Here is an 18,990-nt window from a genome sequence, read left to right as displayed (position 1 = left end):
ACATTAAATGCAGAGAACACATTTTTAAAATCCCAACATTTCTTGCTCCAAATCTCTTAAGTTTAACCTCAATCTTCTGTCCAGTTCAAAGTCTCCTCAATGCGTCACAGAAATGGTTTGAAAATTAAAATTTTGTTTCTCCTTCAGCATCATCTCTTCAGACCACATAGCTTCGTGCCTCCATCCGATGAACCAAGTGCACCAAAAACTGGTTTTGCTTCAACAATTCTTTGAATTCAACTTTTCAGTTGATCGTAAGCTTTGAATTCTCTGAAACGCTCAGCGTTTTTTTCCCACTCACTTCAAATTGCTGAAGTAACACACACAGGACAAAAATTGTTTTTCCCATTTTATTACTTTGTTACAAACAAGATGAAAAGGTGGTCCTTTACTTGCCGGGGAGGATGATGCCATCATACTGAAACAGAAGAGAGACAAGATCAAGTTAAATCTACAGAAGACAATTTGTTCACTTGACCTCAAACGAGATCCTGGGGAAAAAAAAAGGTCAAATTGACACAATAATTAAGAAATCCCATTCATTACATTAACAAGCTCATCAGTCATTTATCAGGTACAATCACCTCAGACGTCCTGATCTGTTCCAGTTACTGAATTGGATTAAATTCTGGTATTTTGTCCTGTAAGAAGTGTGGGGTGGTGTTACACTGAGTATTTAATACTGCCTCGAGTACGGCAGCATTATTTAACAGATATGCCGATGCCTGATTGTGCCAAAATCAGCTGCAGGGTAAAGCAGCGGCTTAGTGATCATACTGCTTGGATTACAAGCCAGCATCGAGGTTCTGAACTTAGCGGTTTACAAGCTGTTCAATGGCTTGTGGAGAAAAAAAAAAAAAATTCTTGCGAAATCCAAATCCAAATAGACTTGTAAAAAAAGGCACAGTCTTAAGCTCCGTGTGGTCCTATCTTTAGATCAGTATGGTATCACCAAGTCTATCAAATATAATGAACAAGAAACCAGGTTGTCTTTGGAAATATTTCCCGGGAAAAGTTTCCTATTGGCCCATTTTTCCAAGTCAACTTTAAGACGTTGAAACCGGATGCTGTGACACCAGTGTATTTATACGGTACATTGAAAAAATAAATGTGAGATGAGGGGGGTAAATTAATTCACATGGTCTCACAGACAAAATCCACTAAGACAACTGGCTGCATCCTGCCTGCCTGCGTACTCACTTTCTGCTGGAACCAGCGCATGGCTTCCTCCTTGCGGATGCGGTGCTTGAAACCGATGCGGCCTCTTTTCCGCTTCTTGTCGGCAATGCTGAAGCCGGGTCTGCCCAGAACCTTCACAGGAGAGAGGGAGGAAAAAAGCAAATCAGACACATTTCAAGTCAACATAAAAAAAAAAACTAAAAATAACTGGGAGGGGTGTTCAGAAAAGAATCACATTACATATTTACAGTGGTTACACATTTCAAACTAAAGAAACATTACTCCAAAATCCCATATGCAAAAAAAGCATTTCACCCCATTTGTTCAAGCTGCTTGAGAAATAAAAGGGCAGAAAAAATATGAATTCAGTACTCAAGTCCCAAATTCTGGGTGAATACTCCTACCACATGTTTTGAAAGAAGTATGGAAACTAATGTGAAAACATCTGTTTTGATCACTGTGCCTGCATATCAGTCTTGTCTTGAAAAACAATAGTCATCTGTAATAATTTTTTCAACTGATATCTGGCCACAATGTCCTGAAGATGACCATCATCAACATGAAAATAATCACAGAATGTGACCCACATACAGCCAGTTGTCCAAGTCTCTTCAATTCATTATCAAATACTGGATGAGTGCACTTGCTCTGCGTGAAATAAATGTCTCAATTTAAACACCCTTAATTCCCATTTCAAAGTAACCCTCAGATTCCATATCATGGTGTAAATTATTAATGTAAATCCACATAAATTACTTGCTGTTTTGATGTAAAGATGTTCAACCGCCGCTCCACACCAGTGTCAAAATCAATCCATCTTTTTACAAAGTCACTCACCACGTAGAAGTCCAGTCCGTAGATGCCAATGCTGGGGTCGTACTTGATGCCCAGATCGATGTGCTCCTGGATACCGAAACCGAAGTTTCCGGTGTCTGAGAAGTTGTTCTTCCTCAACTCATATTCACGCACCTGGAGGCAGGAGCAGTCAAAAAGCCTTTTAAAACTAACGTCCTCCAAGTTGTGCCACTACAAAGGTTCCTTCTCATGCTGGAGATGGAAATCGGAGGCAGTATGTTCACACTATTTGTGAAGCACATCTTGCAGAGAACATTACATTTGCATTGCATTTTGGGAATGACAAAATGAAAGAATCACATACATAAACCTTCACTTCAAGTCCGAACAGCCAGACTGACACTTAAATTTGTTTAACAGTTTCAAAATAATGAATAGTTCATTTTGCTAATTGTGAAAATGCTTAAGTGAGAGAATGACAATCATCTTAGGAGGTGACGTTACACTTTCGCTCCTTCAGCATACCTTCATAAAAGTGAACGAAAAGACAAGATGCCAAGTCATGCTGGTATAATGACATTATCATTTTGTTACTTTTAATAGATAAAATACACCTGCACTTCTGTACAAAAATAACACAAAGCTAATGACTATTAACTATTTTGCAAAGACACAATGCGTAATGAAATACCTTGAGTCCTTTCTCCAGGATTTCCTCTGCCTTGGCTCCACGGACGGTGCAGTGGACAGCAATCTTTTCATTTCTGCGGATACCGAAGGATCTCACGGTGTAGCGGGCTGCAAAGGAAGACAGAGGGTAAAATAACTGATTTGACATCAACACAGCAGCGTCTACAGAATTTCAGTTCACATCTAAGAAGAAAACAGAGAACATGTGCACTTACCTTTGGAGAAGACAGGGGTCTGTCCGGTGAGCTGCTCCAGCACCTTGGCAGCTCTGGTCAGTCTGTCTCCACTCTCACCCACACAGATGTTCAGGCAGAGCTTGCGGATGCGGAGCTCTCGCATCGGATTCTCCTTCTTTTCACCCTGGTCCTGAAGGAGACAGCGAAAAAATAAAGTAAAATAAACACCCAAAAATTAAACAACGAAACGAGTGGAAACTTCTCAACTTTATTAGCTAAGAGCCAGCGCACCTGGTTAACCACAGCAGGCATGCTCATCAACTACAGAATACTAACAGGCTAAGCGAACCAACCCAAACTTAACACATCAATCGCGGGTCTTTACTCTGTGGCGATGTTTTTCTTCAGTTGTCTGACGTTCATTGAGGTGCTTCCAGCAATCACAGAGCAACACATGCCGACAGGAGGACATGTCTGTACATAACCCTGCTAGCACCGCTGTAGAAATGGAGTTCTACTACTTAAGACAACTGAAAATCCCATTTAATGAGACAACCCAGAAAGAAAATGCACTGACTTGATCTCGTATTCACGCTGTCGCATGACCAACAAAATTTTTTAAAGTGGATATTTTTAAGTATTGCACTAGCTTGGGCTAATCAATTAGCATCATCCGGTAAGCTACAATAACCTCATCCTGTGACGTTTATTGTATAAATATGACCTAGTTCCTACAGTTCAGAGTGGAACACAACTCTCGGAGTAACACATAGATTATAAGATGGCCATGACGCTTCGATGATTGTGGATTTTGTCGGCAACTTCACAGTTCATCGTCATCGTACGATGTGACAAGCTACTCACCGCCATGTTGGATCACTAGAAGAGGACGTGACGTTTCCGGCGACAGTCTTTTATACTACTGTGTTCGAGGAAAAAAATATCCGCGAAACGACGACAGAGACAGAAGGTTCCGCATGGTCTATCAGCGATTCCCAAAATGTTCCCAACCATTTGGTGGGGGCGGGGGTGGGATGGGATGGGGGTGTCGGGTGCGAAAACGCGAATCCCTCCTGATTTCAAAGAGTATAACATTTGTTTATGCGTTAAAACTGGGGTTGTCGGAGTTAACTGCTTAAATCGTGATTATTATGGATTATAATGTGGAGATGACCAAAGATTAATTTTTTTAAATTAGAAATAAAATCAGAAATAATCACATAATTAACCCGTTTGAAAACTGTATTTTTAACATAAACATTGTATTAAGTTGGTCCACATGGCACTTCATTTTGAAAGACAATCCAACAAGGTCAAAAAGGAAATTATTTCTCTGTGTCTGAATCCCAATCACGATGGTCTGGTAAGAAATCAGTCACTGCAGAAAGCCGCAACAATTACAATTTCAACAACTACTTTAAATTCAGTTTTGAACTGATTGTTTGGACTGATGAATGCTTTATGTTATGGGCTGAAAACTGCCTTGAAATGCAAAGCAATACAATTTTAAAAAATGCCATTCAAAGTGTGATTAAAACTGTCATTAAAGGTGCTGTAGGCAGGATTTTGCTAGTCAGTGCTAATTTTTCTGTGTTTTCTTTGGATTAAATGTTAGAGTACCCATTGATAATCCTTTAGGAGTGTAGCATAATTGCACTACCGCGAGGGCACAGCGTTTCCATCTGTCTCTGTTCTGAGCTGAAAAGGAATCTCGACAGTTCCAGGTATCTTTGACCAATCAGAAGAGCACCTGAGGCTCTAACCGTGATTGGTTGAGGGGCGTTTGTTGCAGGTTCTTGTGGGAGGGGCTTAACTTGCATAAGGGCATGATGTCAGAGAAAAAAAGACAGGATTAGCTGTGCTGGGTCTCAAATCACCATCTTAGATGGGTCAAATCGCCATCTTACTTAGGTAACCCTAAGCAAGATGGCGGAGATGCGGAATCCTGCCTACAGCACCTTTAACTATGGAAATTGTGTTATTAATCTTTTGGAACCCCTAGTTAAAACACATAAAACACATGAGCTAGCATGTAATCACTTATGTCCTAAGATTATTCAGTTTAGGTGTTTTGCATTAGAAGTGCATCATTCATTTAAAGCTAGGGTCGACGATCTTTGAAAACTAGCATGCAGCACGAATGTAGCATCTCCCCAAGGCTCCGCCCAGCTCCCACCCCATTGGAGGAGCTCCCGTTGGCAGCGAACGCACTGGACGCGGAAGCGCCGCGCGCACGCACGCGGGAGTACCACTCGCACAGAGTTTGTGATCGCCTCCAATGTTATTAAAGCTATAGTGCGTAACTTTTAAATGTCTATGAATGTCTGTTTTAGCCAAGCCACTGCTAGTGGAGATGACAAAGTGCAGATTAAGCCGATCGGCTCCTCTAACATGTCGCGGGATTTTTCAATATATATAATTCTTGCTTTGCATGTCGACCGGCGACATTCCCGCGCTGGCGTGCAGGAAATTACGCATTTTACGTCATAACAAGAAGGGAGGGGGAGGACGCGCAGAGGGTCTCATAGCAACAGGCAGAGCTCAGGCAGAATGAGGAAGCGGCATGGCGGATAATCCAAAGAAACAGCCGAGAAAGAGTCCTGAAGTGGATCCTACCACCAAAAAAAAAAAAAAGCCTGGATGGTTGGGAGAAGGAAAGTGACCGACGGAGAAGGCAAACCTGTCAGGCACCTTGTATCCCGTTTGTAATAAGCTATTTGCGTTTCTGTGGCAAAAAAAAAAAAACAACAAAAGCAAGAAAACAATAATTACCTCTTCGGAAGAGTCCATCTTTTTTTCACCAGCTGTCCTTATTCACACAGAATAAAAACCGTTTATTCCAACCGATGATTCGCGCTGTGGAAACGCGAATCACCGTGGCAGTGGTTGGGGGGGGGGGACGGACGACGACGACGACGACACCGGGCGTACATCATGTGGAAGCGCCGGCTTTATTGTTGTAAGAACGCAGAATTCCGCTAGAGGGCGCCCGAAGTTACGCACTATAGCTTTAACCTTTCTGATTGCCCGCACACAAGGCGCATAGGAGCGCAGTGCACCCACTCCGCTTCGTTCTATTTTTCACGCGAGCTGCGAGAGCGCCTTGGCAACGCGCGCGCGCACTGAACCAGGGCCAGGGCACGCCATCGAAATGTACGCGCAGGGGGCTGGTAGAACGGCGAAGGGATTTGATTGGTTCCTGAAGAGCGGTCCGCGCCTTCCGATTGGTCGGAGTTTTTACTGTCCTTTGGCCGCTACTGTTGTCAGATTTTTTCCGCACCCTTTTCCGTCCACATAATGTATTGACTTCTCCCAGAGGGCAAGGAGCATTTCATTCAGTATGACTAAAAGTGCTTTTGGACAACATCGTCTACCCTAGCTTTAACACGCTCAATAGTTTTCAAAAGTGTCTACAATGCACACATATAGGGGCTATCAAAGTAAACTGTAGGAGGAACAATAGTGGCACATCAGGCCAAAGAGAAAGATCAATCAGTCAAAAAGAAAAAAAAGTGTCCCAAGAAAGTCTTAAAAGAAGCAATGGATAAAAAAATTTGGGAATAAAGTGTTCAAGAGGATCAGATTCAACAAGCAACAGCATCATGCAAAATAATTTATTTCACCTCATTTATTTCGTCAAACTTTATTTGTATGAACCGTGTGTGGTTTATAGTGTAGCAACAATTTCTTCAGATAGGCTCTAATAATTATTAAAAATTTTTGTAGCAGATGTCGTTTAGGGTTCATTTAGGGTTCATTTTGACAAGATTTTTATGGTTCAGTCCACTCAAGATCAAATCGGACTTTATGCGGCCCCTGAACCTATGAGTTTCACAGCTGTATATGTAATGTTTTCCTGTGTAATAGGACACTTCACCCGATGATTCATAGACAGTTTCTGGAGGCAACCTAAGCTGTCCTTCAACAACATGTTTTTGCCTAAAAATCCTTTTTGGGAACATTTTTTTGGAAGTTTGAGCCAATAAGTCCTCCTCTAGAAAGTTTGATTTAGAAAATGTGTAAGGTTTGATTAAAAACCGGTAGTTGTTGGTTAAGTTGGCAAAGTTCACACTTCCATAAAAGGGATCCAATGAGACAGCAATCACACAATACAACACACTGAGATGAAAAAAGAAAACTTCTTTCACTAGAAATGCATTTTTCCACTTGAATGATATATACATTGTCAAATAGAGCTTTCCATAAAAATGTGAAATTTGCCCTTTTCAAGTCAGAAATCCAGTGACCCAAGAAGTTATGGATCAGTGATAACACAAATGAAAAAAAAAAGCTATCCAAGAATGAGACATGAAAAAACCAAGGTGAAAGGAGAAAATACAAAAGTGTAAATAGACAAAAAGGCAACAGCAAAAAGCAACTTCACCCAAAAATTAGACATGAACCGAACGAAAGCAAAATATCTGCAAAAAAAAAAAAACACTCAAGTAGCATAAATATTTCTTTCATGCAACTAGAGATCAAATAAAGGTGAAACATAATGATCATGAAAAATAAAAAAGTGACACAGAATGTGTTCAAATTTATGTAAATTCACCATATGAACAATGAGTAATCAAGAGCTACAATGTAACTGTTTTTGAATTTTTGGTGAATTAGAGCCAAAGATGACGATCAGTAACGACGGAAATAAGAAATCAGATATCAGTAACTACACTGAGAAGTTTTCAGTTGACCGAAGAGATGGTCAACCAGGGAATCTTTCAGGAGTTTGATTGAGAAAACATTGCTTCAAAGGAATGCATACTACCTTTTTAACTAAATGTCCACAGTTAGAGCATGATCGCAGGCGTCATAGACTTCACCTGCAGTTTAACCACAGCCAGTGTAAGGAAGTGCTGTTCATCTTCAGGCTTTAAGAATTTCTTGGGCCAATTTCAGCCATTCAGTGTCTATCCTGATTTCCCTTCAGTGCTACATGAAATAAAACAGCTAAGAAAACCAACATTAGCACTGGGATTATTTTTGTGATGAATGAAGAATCCACTGAAGGAAACCAACTGGGCGAGAAGGAATTTTCAGCGGCCAGCTCAGCAAACGTCTCCGCTGAAACAGTCTCTGGTTTTAGAGGTGGAGCTGGAGCTGGAGCTGGAGGTTTCAGCAGAGGCAGACCTTCTTTCTTCTGCTCTTTCAGGACATCAACAAGGAATGTCAGCGCCTTGCGGGGGAACGCATCCGGGGAGAAAAGGTTGCATTGAGGGACGAAGAAGTGAGGGAGGACACCTCGGTGCGCATGATCCTCGAAAGCATCAACAAGGTGAATGAAGCAGATGGGGAGGTCCTTTTTAGCCCACTGGGAGTCGCTGTATCTGATGAAGAAGGTGGAGAAATAAAAATTGTACAACAACTGGTATTTAAATTTTGACAGAAGCCCATTTACATGGTATTGATGGATCATGGTCTGAGTATGTTTTTTAAGTTGTGCAGCATTTTATAAACAAAATCTCTCTGTGGTGGCTTTATTTATTTTTATTTTATTTTATCCAACTTTTATTTATACAGGTGGGCTCCATTGAGACCCAGAGACCTGTTGGTAGTGGTTGACTTATTTATGATTTAGATGGTGTAAATTGCACTTACTCGTGAGTGAAAGTGCAAATGTCTCAAAGCAGTACTTGCTTACTGGAGATCACACTGTTTCAGGAATAGCAGATGTAACGAGACACTGAAACCCCGCAGGGCTCCAGCGGTGAACAGTAGATACTTCATCAACGCCAAAGTAGTATTTTCATCAAATTATGCTTAGCCTGGGATGGTTAGTTTGTGAAAACCAATTGAAAGCTGCCAAAACTGTCTGTCCTGAGAAGCATCAGGTTTTTTTCAAATACAGTGTGAAGAGAAACTTGATGGGGGACGAGATTTCAGATCTTTAGGCAGATAGGGATGTTAAAATATCATTTTTGGCGACATACAGTTGAAACTGAATTTTTTAAAAATAGATTTTTCAAGGCTTTGCAAAATATATTTCAGTTAATGCATGTACTTGTACTTCATTTTACCTAAAAAAAAAGACAATATGCAGAGTTGATTATGACATTGACATTGTTTTGGTCTGGTCCAGTCAAGATGAAATTGTGTTGAATGTGGTCCCTGAACTGATATGAGTTCAACACCCCTACTCTATGTCAGCTCTTACTGCTTAATACGACACTTTACCTGAAAAATGTATCCATAATATACTGTTTCTGGAGGTGACCTAAGCTGTCCTCCAACAATATTGGAAAAAAAAAACCTGAAACTTTACAGCTCAAGAATACCTAGGGCGTGTTATTCTTCACCATGTAAAGGGAGATCAGAGTACCTGGCAGAGAGGGTGTGGAAGAAGGCCGTCTTTCCATGGTACGAGCAGAGAGCGTCCAGCTCTTTGGGAAAACAGTGTTTCAAACGTTCAATCAGCAATTTCAGCAGCATCAGGCACTGCTTCCTGTAAGTCACAAAATAAATTTAACAAATGAACAAGGTCGTTTGGAAATTGAAGTCAAATCAATCTTCTTTTTATTGTACAACACTGTTGTTAATTGTGTGAAAAACATTCAGAATACTCTGTGAACTCGAATCATGAAGTCAAAATGTTTAAGACGTGTAAACACAGAACTTCAACTACGATCAGGACCAGATAGAAACTGGGTCACCAATCCCAACGTAATCTGTCTAAATGCGTGACTTTCAAATTGAGGACACGACAGCAAGAACAACCTAGTCAACTCGATGATTCTATGCAGGACTTTATTCCTTTATAATTTTGATAAGAAAATTATTCAGGCATTTTCAGAAGATATTTCATATGACTGTAGTGGAGATTAATTGAAATGATAACTCTTGAGCTTGTGCAGCACTGAGATTTATATCTGACTTCAAAAGTTTGAGAAAAGTTGATTATTGTTTGGAAGGGGATCAAGATCTGTTTTTCAAACAAACTAAGTCGGCTATGCTGTAAATAACATGGTTCAAATGGACTCCAATGAGTCAACCATCACACCACGGATATGTTTATTTTCCAACCAGTGTGAACAAAATTCTTCAAAAACCAACAGTTCAGTCTCACCGGCAGCATTTAGTGGATTTACTCTCACAGCAGGTTTTCTTGTTGCCATGTGCCGCCATGAACCTCTTCTCAATGTGAGAGAAAGATATCCTCCAACTTTCTGATGAGGAACAACAAAACAAAAATGTTTGATACTTTGTTCAACAACCAGGGAGCTGGGGTGGTGTGTGGTGCATGGTGACACTGAAAGGTGCACAGTGTAGTTATATACACTTACATTTTGGTGAAGGATAGAAGGAATTTAGATTGTACCTTTGGCATCACTCTTGGCTTCCTCACTGAGGTTTCGTGCTAGTTTGCGCCTCTTTGGTACAAAGTAACAGGGCAAACTTCTGATCTCTTGGCGAGCTTTCTTCCCCAGCCAGTTTTCCACATTTGGGCCACCGCGAACGGCATTCGGCCAACTTTGAACCTGGAAACAGATACAAAAATGAATGATAATCAAACTGCATTCATAGAAACTAATATTTCGACTCTTTCTCTTCAGCAACCTAACAACTTATTCCAGTGCTTTGAAGCGTGTTTGCATGGGTTTCACTGCAGATCTGAGCTAGACCATTGAAAAATAACAAAAGACAAAAAAACAGTCATTTACCATATCAAAGCCTGCAAATTTGTCTGGACTCTGGTGGTTCATGAATGAAAGTATGCATTTATTACAACCAACAGTAGTTCATTCAAAACTGATTTCTGTAACATACACATCAAGATTATGTAAAAGTATGTACTAGTATGAATTGATCATCAACATCAATTAATATTTTATTTTCTAAAAAGAATATACTCTGTCAAATCTGATTTTTCCAGATTATCTGCCCAAATTGTTGCCACATTAAGGGCTTAAATCAAATGTGAGTAGTAACTGTTGGTGTTTAATTAGCTATTGTCAGAGTTGTTAACTAAGATTTAATAAAACATGACATTTTTGTGTTGGCCAAGAAAGTGAATGAATGAGTCTTTTGGTGTTTTCTCACTGCAGAACCTTTAGCACTATTTTGTGGAATAAGAAGAAATCCTGATCATAAAGCACTGCCACTCAGAGTATCTATATACTCAGATAATGTATTTCTTCACTACTGAATACAGTTGAATCACAGATAATCCATAAATCTCCAAGGTAGATCAATAAAACATTTCTTTATGTTCAGGTGAAGCAGGCCTTTAACTTTTAGCAGAATGATCCACCTGACAAAATGTTGAATTCTTCAGATTTCTGCCACTATGCCCACCCTGAACACACAGCAGCAGAGTCTTAACTGTATTAACTGTGGACAGTTTTCAAAGGAGACATGTTTTCTACCAGTATACAGCATATTGATCGGTAATTTCTCCCAATCACCGTCACAATTATAACAGAAACTTAATGCGATGAACGAGAGAGAGCAGGCTGATATTGAGAAAAATGTGAAAGATTATATTGCTATAAATATGAATGGTATGCTTCATGTAATTTTTTTATTCAAAGTTCTGTACTATTTTGATAACGTTGTTTTTAAGAGTAATATTATTTAACTCCAGGGACCACTGGAGGGAGCCTGTGGTCTGATCAGGCACATTGGGTCTGGCCTCCTGTTGTATTCTGACACTTTGCATACTCTTATACGTCACTTCCTGTTTGTCACTCCAGTGATCATCATCTCATTACTAGTCAGTCACTGAAGCTACTTTTAAGCTCACTCGCCTGTTGTTTGCCAGATTGTTTTTATGATTTTTTTAATTAATTAATTCCAACTTTTTTGTGTGTATATCTTGGGTTTGTCATTTTGCTTGCCCTTTTCATTTTGTCTTTTGGATTTTTCATCCTTTGCCTCACGGACCTTGAATGGACCTTAAATAAATAAAGTTACATCTTTTCTGGATATTAAACTGATCTCTGAGTCTCTGATATCACTTCCATTATCATTATCACTATTTTGTCAACATTCAGTCGTTGTGCTTTAACGGGCAACCTGGCGGATTGAACGTTCACCTCAAGCGCAGGAACCACGTCCACAGAGATCAGCTCATCACTGCCGTTCTCAGGTTTGCACAGGGACAAAGTGACGGCAGGAGAGTACGGTTTCTTCTTGTTCACCTCCCAGTGGTAACAATCGTTCGGCACTGAGGACAACGAAAAGAAAAGTCAGACATGAAAACTTTTGCAGTCCATCACAGACAACCACACTCAGGCACTTTTACTAATCTCAATAAAACTAGAAAGTACCAGGAGAGTATGGACTGAGAGTCACGGCACTCTGGAGGCGGCCATTGTTGCAACTGTCCATCTACTCATGCATGTGCTGGAGAATTGTGGTGCACATACACAGTTACACGAGTCGTAACTAGACTAGCTGCATCGTCGGTGACTCTGAGGACCATTTTCGAGTAAAACGTTTCACATTTTCACTTAATAAACATTGTGTAAAGGGAGCCACTGTGGGGCAATCTGAGGAGAGTAGTTTCGCTTAGAAAAATGTTGTCCAAAGCCAAACCGTGAGCAACTGAAGAAAACCCATGTGCACACAAGGAGAACCCCATGTCCCCTGAATTAAACAGGGTATCTTCTCAGTGCGGGGTAAATACTAAGAACCATCAAGACAGTGCAGCCCCCATTGTGATGATCGACACTGATGTGGAATAATGCTTTGTTTTCAAAGTTCTCAGGAACACAGTGTGAAGGCCGCTCTGTTTTGTCTGAAGTCACTTGGAAACAGCGTCTGCTAGTCTGGTGAGATCTAGCTATATGAGATGGCGTGGCCGGAAGTCATGCCAGAGTCGGGTTGGATTCTCCTCGGAGCAACAGCCTTGCTCTCAATCAGCTGATTTGTGTGTGCTTCCTCTGCAATCCTCAATAAATCCTCCTTGTGCAGTGTCAACACCTTGACTCGTCATCTTTGGCTCTGATTCACCACAACAGACACATTTAAAACCTGTTCAGTTTTATCATCTTTCAAATACTCTGCTTCAGACGGAATCAGAATCATTTTCAAACAGAAATCTAAAAGCAACTGAATCAGTACAAGTGGACGTGGTTGGTCATGTCTTGAAAGATGTTTCATCCCAAGAAAGAGGAAAACAATCACATCTACAGATTTGTTAAAAAAAAAAAAAAAAAAAAAAAAGTTTGGCTTGAATTAGCATCCAAATATAAAAAAGGATGGAATGATTATTGCATCTTATGAAATGCAAGATAAACACTATCAATGGCAAGTTTTCCTTCATGAATATGATAAGTGTAATCCAGATTCCAGAAACACTGGAAGGACTTTCTACTACATGATCAATGGGCACAATGTGATTTACTACCTCTGAAAATGTTTGTGTTTTTGTTTTTGTTTTTTTTTAAATATGGCCTCTCTCTGTTTTTTGTACATTTGAAAAGGAGGTTAAAGGAGGCCCAGTTTTCAGCAAGCATGCTGCTGTGATTGTGTTATAATTTACAACTGATCTTCATATAAATGGGTATAAATCACATAAAGTCATCATTTGTGCAAAATGCCACTCATGGTGTTGTTCTTAGCAAACCATGTACAAAAAAAAAATAAATACAAAAAAAATACAAAATTTAAGAGTGATGTCTCAGTGTAATCTCCTTGCTCCCTGGCAGCGGCCATGTTTGCAGTGACCATGATTGATGTTTCAGCTGGGTCAGCATTTTTTTTTTTTGAAGCAGCAGCTCATACAACTTCCAATCAGAGTCAGGTGTGATCCATTCTAGAGGGCAGACAAGTCAGCCGATCCTGCTCTCCATGCTGATTAAACCCACTGACTTTAACTTCTCACCCCACAAGAGGGGTTAGAATTAGTATTTTCTTGGTCCAATGTGAAAACGAGTTTAACTAGTGACAAAGAGCTAGAAAGTGAGGCGAAGTGAAAACCTTTGTAGGTCTTGAGGAACTTGCGGACCAGCCTATACATCTCTCCTAGGATCCTGCTTGAGGACAACGTGAGCTCATCCTCCATGAGAAAGGCCTGTATGGGGGTCCGAGTCGGTCGAGTGAGGTCGATGCGGTAGAAGAGTCCATCATCAAGTGGCGTCAGGTTGAGGCGCGTTGACACCTGAAGCGTCAGCATCATATCGAACTCATTTGGACTGGAGATCTGCGAACAATGAAATGAAATTAATCCAGGTTAGGAAACTGTCTTTTCTTTACCGCTTGTCTACTTTATCAAGACTACATTGAACTTTAGGCACATTCAGTACCTTCACCTCATCTGGACTTACTGGAGTAAAGAAGTGAAGCTTCTCTGTTAACCAAGTTATCATCACAACAAATTTAAAGTAAAAAAACCTTTATTACTTCTGTATTTATGGGACTGATGATGGTCTCCCTCCTGGGGCAGCACCATTACTACTGAATGATACAACCAATCACAGTTCAAATATTAGTGGTCATTTTTCATAGCAGTTTTGACAAATGCAACCTAAAATAGTCTGTTTTTTTTTCATCTGCAAAGGCTGTGAACTCAGTGTAGCTATGTGCACTAAAATAAGCACAATCAATATAGTTATAAACACAAATTTGTTGCTATTAGCACATTTGCCTCACTCTAGGAACCTCACTTTCTAAGCCTGTATGTTGTTTTGCAGGCTTTCTATTTGTTTTCCTTGTGAGTGTCTGGGTTTTCAAATGTAAAATATTTGTTTAGTTTAACTGAAAACTCTAATTTGATAAGTGTATGTGATAGTATCTTTGTGTTTGCCCTGTGATCTACTGTCCGGGATGTGGTCTGTTTCTGGCCATTGTCAGCAGGGATTTGGAGAAGATTTCTGTGACCCCAAGTTGGATAAAGTTAGGACTGAAGATGGATGAAACTGTGAGCTCTAACTGTGATCCACCCACCTTCACTTTCTCAAAATAGCTGCCAGTGTTGAGGAAATCTGCTGACTGGAAGATGGGTTGATCAGTGCTGCTCCTCAGGAACTTCAAAAGATTTTCCCGGAAGTCGTTGACCAAATCTGCAGCCCAGGACCGATCTTCTTGCCGGATCTTCAGGTCATTGACGGTAGATTTAATCTGATCAGCAAGTTGTGGGGAGTTGAGGATCAGCTGCTCAGGGTCCAAAGGTTTCTCTGCAAAGTGGAAATCATCAGAATTCTGATGCCTGCTTTAGGAGAGCATATTGTTATTTTTAATTCCCAAAGAACAAGAATCATTAAAAAAAAAAGAAGTCCAAAGCAGTAGTAATTTCAGAGACTCAGTAGCCACTTCAGAGTAAAGGTGATACATTTGTTAGTTTCATCACCTGATTGTTCCTGTTGAGCTCTCTGGACTGGTCTCACTGGTGTGACATTAGGAGGACTCTCCTTTTTATTGGCGTCCCCATTTTTCTGCATCGTCCTGTTTGACTTAACGATAGGGCTCACAACTCTCAGGATCTAGAAGATATAATAGAAATTTACCTGGTTTGTAATTAAAACAGTTTACAAATCGACAATAAGTTTGGAAAAGAAAATGGCAATTTCACAAAACAGAAACACTTTTAATAGACATGGTCAGGTCGGAATAAATCAAAAGACAGCACAAACATATCTTTTAAAAATGTGAAATGTATATTTATGATTACAAAAAACCTTATCTGGATTGTGTTTTGCTTCAAGTAGGTCTGAGTGTTTTCATGTCAGTTGTGGATGCACAGGATGTACATTTTTACATTTACACATCTTAATTATTCGGTTTGTTCGAGTATATCCTGCCTTCACCCACAGTCAGCCTCTGCAACCAGAAGCAGGACAAGTGTTATAAAAGCTGGATGGACGGAAATCCATCAATAAACATGCTACAGTGATTATTATTATTATTTAACATTTATTTATAGAGGAGTAACCCCTTGAGATGCATCATCTCGTTTTCAAGGGGTTCCTCTGAAAGAAATGACAATTAACATAAAGAACATGACATAAAAAAGGGCCAACCATAATAAACATAATTGTTTCATATAATTTCAGTTACTCATCTGTGAAACCGTTTTAGTTATAAAGCATTCCTGTAAAACATGACACAACAGCAAATACAGTGTCACACAGGGACAAAAGGACATACAAACATTTCCTTATAAGGTTTTTTCGTCTGATGCTGTTGCTGGTTTTTCACAACTTCACACTTTACTGTGATTGTCTGGGTTTAAGCTGAATTTGGAGACAGAAAGATAGCGTTTACATGTCCATACCGACTGATTTCAAATAGATTATCAACAGACTGACATCTAAGAAAATAGGAAACTCTGTTTTGTCAGAATGGAGTACAATCCTCAGAAATAAAAACAAATAGAGATTTTTTACTGAACAGCAAAAATATTAAAAGACAACGAATATATTTCTGAGACAAAACGTAATAATGTGGCACGTTTAGATTTTCCCCTCATGAGGAGACTGTCTCATTCTGTCTCATGAGAGACAAATTCCTACGCGTGGGTGGTGGAGTGCGGTGAAGTGAAGTATTTAATCACAATCTCAGAGGATCCTGCTGTTGATACAGTTCTTTAAACGTGGTATTAATCAAATTTTAGAAATCAATTTAATTTTAAAGTGCTTTTGGGTGATTTGCGCGATGTACCTGCGCACTTACTGGATCCGTTGTTTGCGCAATGATCAGTCAATAGCGCTACATTAAACACAAATTATCATGCGACCACAATCTACCATCGATAACCCTTGGGTAACCTATCGATCTCGCTCATTTCCTTAATTTTGTATGAGGGTTGAGGATCTATTTTTTTGCGGTAGATCCAGCACTTCAGCAAACGCCCGGGACATAAACACGGTAGGAATTGAATAAATGACTTTAAAATGCAGTGATGTCAAAAGTCATCAACGTTCCATCGATCCATCGTAGTCACAAAGCACAATTTCAATTGAATTGGACGTTAAAAGCTTCTTTTCAGATACAAAGCGAACTCACCTGAGAAGCGTCCCTAGTTTCTTTTGTTTTCTCCTTAATGTTTTCCTCCTTCTGGTCTGTTCCCCGGTTGATCCTTTAAATATCACCTGTTCTCCACTTTCACTTTCTTTTCCCAGGAAACCTCTTCCTCCCTCTGGTCTGACGTTCCCTGTTTGACGGTTTCGGCTGAACAATTCCGAGGGACAGTTCGAGAAAACTGAGGGCACAACTCAATATTCGCATGTTTAAAATAAAATAAGACCCTTTTTAGCCAGGGTTTTGTCTAATTTGTATTTATTTGTTTTACTGTTAATTCTCCGCCAAGTATAAACTTTGCAATCTGATTCACTGTTTTAATGTTATTTCATTATCAGTATTATTTTGCTTTAAATCTCAGTTAATTATCTAATTTCTATATTTTTTTTCTCTATAATATATTCAACGTGTCGTTCTAATCCCTTGTGTGCGTGCGCGTGCGCGTGCGTCCGGCTCAATTTGCAGACTGGGTCGTCTTTCATTCCCAATTTAAAGGTAATTAATGGAAACATGCTTAAAGTCCGAGTTAAGCAGAAATAAATTTGTGTTATGAGTTTGTCACACTGCATAAACATGTGTCATTAACCACTGAGCCAAATTTGAATGATTAAAAAAAAAAATTGCCAAGTATATAAAATAAGGTCTCAAAATCATGTAAAAACAAGCACTTCTCTCTGCTGTGAAACGCTGGGGGCGTGTCAGCTAGAAGCGCTGGAGTGACGCCCACAGCGGGAGGGGAGCCGCCTCCAGCTGGGTCCGTCTCGTGAGGCTAGCGCCAACAGCCTCATGAGACGGACCCAGCCCTATCAATTTGAGCCATCAGAGCAAAAACTGACTCTGAGTCAGATGCTGGGAGTGCTCAGCCTCGTTCCTCACAGTGTCCATCAGAATGGTCATTTATTTGTTTTAATTAAACAGTGGGATTCCCCCGGTCCGCACCAGTTCGAAGCCAGCTGCTAGGCGCCAGCCGAGTCGACCCGCGGCTCCGGGCGAGGGAGGGAGCCGTGGGTCCGCGGCTGGGGAGATCCGCGGGAAGGGCCCGGCGCGCGTCCAGAGTCGCCGCCGCCGACCGCCGACCCGACCCCCTCCGAAACCGACCCGCCTTCCGCGGCGGCGGCGGACACCGCCCCGCGGAGGAACCTCCGGGACCCCCGGGGAGAAGGCCTCCTGGGCCCGGGGTGAGCCGACGCCCCCCGGGGACGAGGGCAACCCGCGAGGCGGGCCGTGCGGGTTTATTTAGCTAACGGCATCGTTACCCTGCACACTGTGGCACGCAGGGAAGATGCACGGGTGACGTGGAGGTGACATGCCTGGTTAGCTGACTGGTTGACTGGTTAGCTAGCTGCAAACTGTCGTACGAGATGCTATCCGAGACTCGAAAGCTAGTGGGAAAACCACCGATGCTAATACGCTAGATGTTTTTATATCGCTCAGCATCCGGGGGGCGGGGTTATGCCAATGAGGGCCGCGTTACGTAACGCGGCCCTCATTTCTGACCCGCCCATTAAATCCTGAACACAGAAGCGGTGAAAAAAGTCTGTGAAGTCTATCTCCAAAATTAAATCATAAATGGAGGAATGGCTTTTATATGTTGTAAAGAAACACATTTATGACTTATTTAAGGTGTTTAGAAGAAAATGGATGATTTTGGTTAACTCGGACTTTAATCTGAGGAAGAATGCCATGAGGTCAATTCCATTTCACATGTTTACTCTTATTTACTGCCTGAGCATTTAATTGGCATTATCAACCCAATTTGTTTGTCTTATTAATGCGTACTCTCGACAGCTGTCGTCACTCTTTATTTTATTCCATATTTGATTTTCTATTTTTACAGTAAATCAATTTACTGTAAAATCCACCTTTAAAAGTCATGTGATGTTATCAGTTTGTGATAATGTCATGTTATCGGTGCCTGTCATGACTTTGGGGAGGAGTTCTCTGAACCAACATCATTTTTGAAAAGATTTTAAACTATTTTTGGTGCCATTAATATTTAAAGAAAGATTGATTTAGGCACAATCAGTTAGGCTTGGTATCCTTTGAGGATCCTGAATTTGTGCCATTGAGTTAAAAAGACATGAATTAAGGTTGTAATTGTAACCTGGTAATTGTAACTGTTATTGCGGTCTGTGGGAGGATGGGAGGAGACTGTTTCAAACATGTAAAATATTTTGTGCTGAATTTTTAT

At 40.6% G+C, this 18,990-nt stretch overlaps 2 protein-coding genes across 3 annotated transcripts; both read right to left on the bottom strand.

Moving 5' to 3' along the window:
• Positions 1-336: 336 nt before the first annotated feature.
• On the bottom strand, positions 337-3,751 carry rpl11 (ribosomal protein L11). Its single transcript, XM_030120704.1, has 6 exons — positions 3,705-3,751; positions 2,880-3,030; positions 2,666-2,772; positions 2,017-2,148; positions 1,201-1,311; positions 337-418 (listed from the first exon to the last, which is right to left on the bottom strand). Exons 1-6 carry the CDS (start codon positions 3,708-3,710, stop codon positions 389-391), a joined length of 537 nt encoding a protein of 178 aa, XP_029976564.1. The 5' UTR covers positions 3,711-3,751; the 3' UTR covers positions 337-388.
• A 3,209-nt stretch (positions 3,752-6,960) lies between these two features.
• On the bottom strand, positions 6,961-16,920 carry LOC115409494 (cyclic GMP-AMP synthase). 2 transcript variants are annotated; one of them, XM_030120703.1, is made up of 9 exons: positions 16,785-16,920; positions 15,130-15,262; positions 14,727-14,956; positions 13,761-13,983; positions 11,873-12,003; positions 10,156-10,315; positions 9,904-10,003; positions 9,160-9,282; positions 6,961-8,167 (listed from the first exon to the last, which is right to left on the bottom strand). In XM_030120703.1, the coding sequence occupies exons 2-9, from the start codon at positions 15,218-15,220 to the stop codon at positions 7,744-7,746; spliced, it is 1,482 nt and encodes a 493-aa protein (XP_029976563.1). In that variant the 5' UTR covers positions 15,221-15,262; positions 16,785-16,920; the 3' UTR covers positions 6,961-7,743. The 2 variants fall into 2 exon arrangements, with proteins under 2 accessions (XP_029976563.1, XP_029976562.1); XM_030120702.1 differs by lacking the exon at positions 16,785-16,920 and adding an exon at positions 15,927-15,945.
• Positions 16,921-18,990: the final 2,070 nt, after the last annotated feature.

Source organism: Salarias fasciatus, chromosome 22 (assembly GCF_902148845.1).
Source record: "Salarias fasciatus chromosome 22, fSalaFa1.1, whole genome shotgun sequence".
Classification (NCBI taxonomy): domain Eukaryota; kingdom Metazoa; phylum Chordata; class Actinopteri; order Blenniiformes; family Blenniidae; genus Salarias; species Salarias fasciatus.
Note: the sequence above shows the minus strand (reverse complement) of the source record. Positions and strands in the feature narration are given on the sequence as shown.

Coding starts and splice junctions, on each gene's coding strand:
- LOC115409494 (XM_030120702.1), bottom strand. Junction 10,004..10,155: donor AGCCAAGAGTGATGCCAAAG/GTACAATCTAAA, acceptor GTTCCTCATCAG/AAAGTTGGAGGATATCTTTC. Junction 9,283..9,903: donor AAATCCACTAAATGCTGCCG/GTGAGACTGAAC, acceptor TGTGACTTACAG/GAAGCAGTGCCTGATGCTGC.
- rpl11 (XM_030120704.1), bottom strand. Junction 2,773..2,879: donor GACCCCTGTCTTCTCCAAAG/GTAAGTGCACAT, acceptor CTTCCTTTGCAG/CCCGCTACACCGTGAGATCC. Junction 2,149..2,665: donor TCCTGGAGAAAGGACTCAAG/GTATTTCATTAC, acceptor TCCTGCCTCCAG/GTGCGTGAATATGAGTTGAG.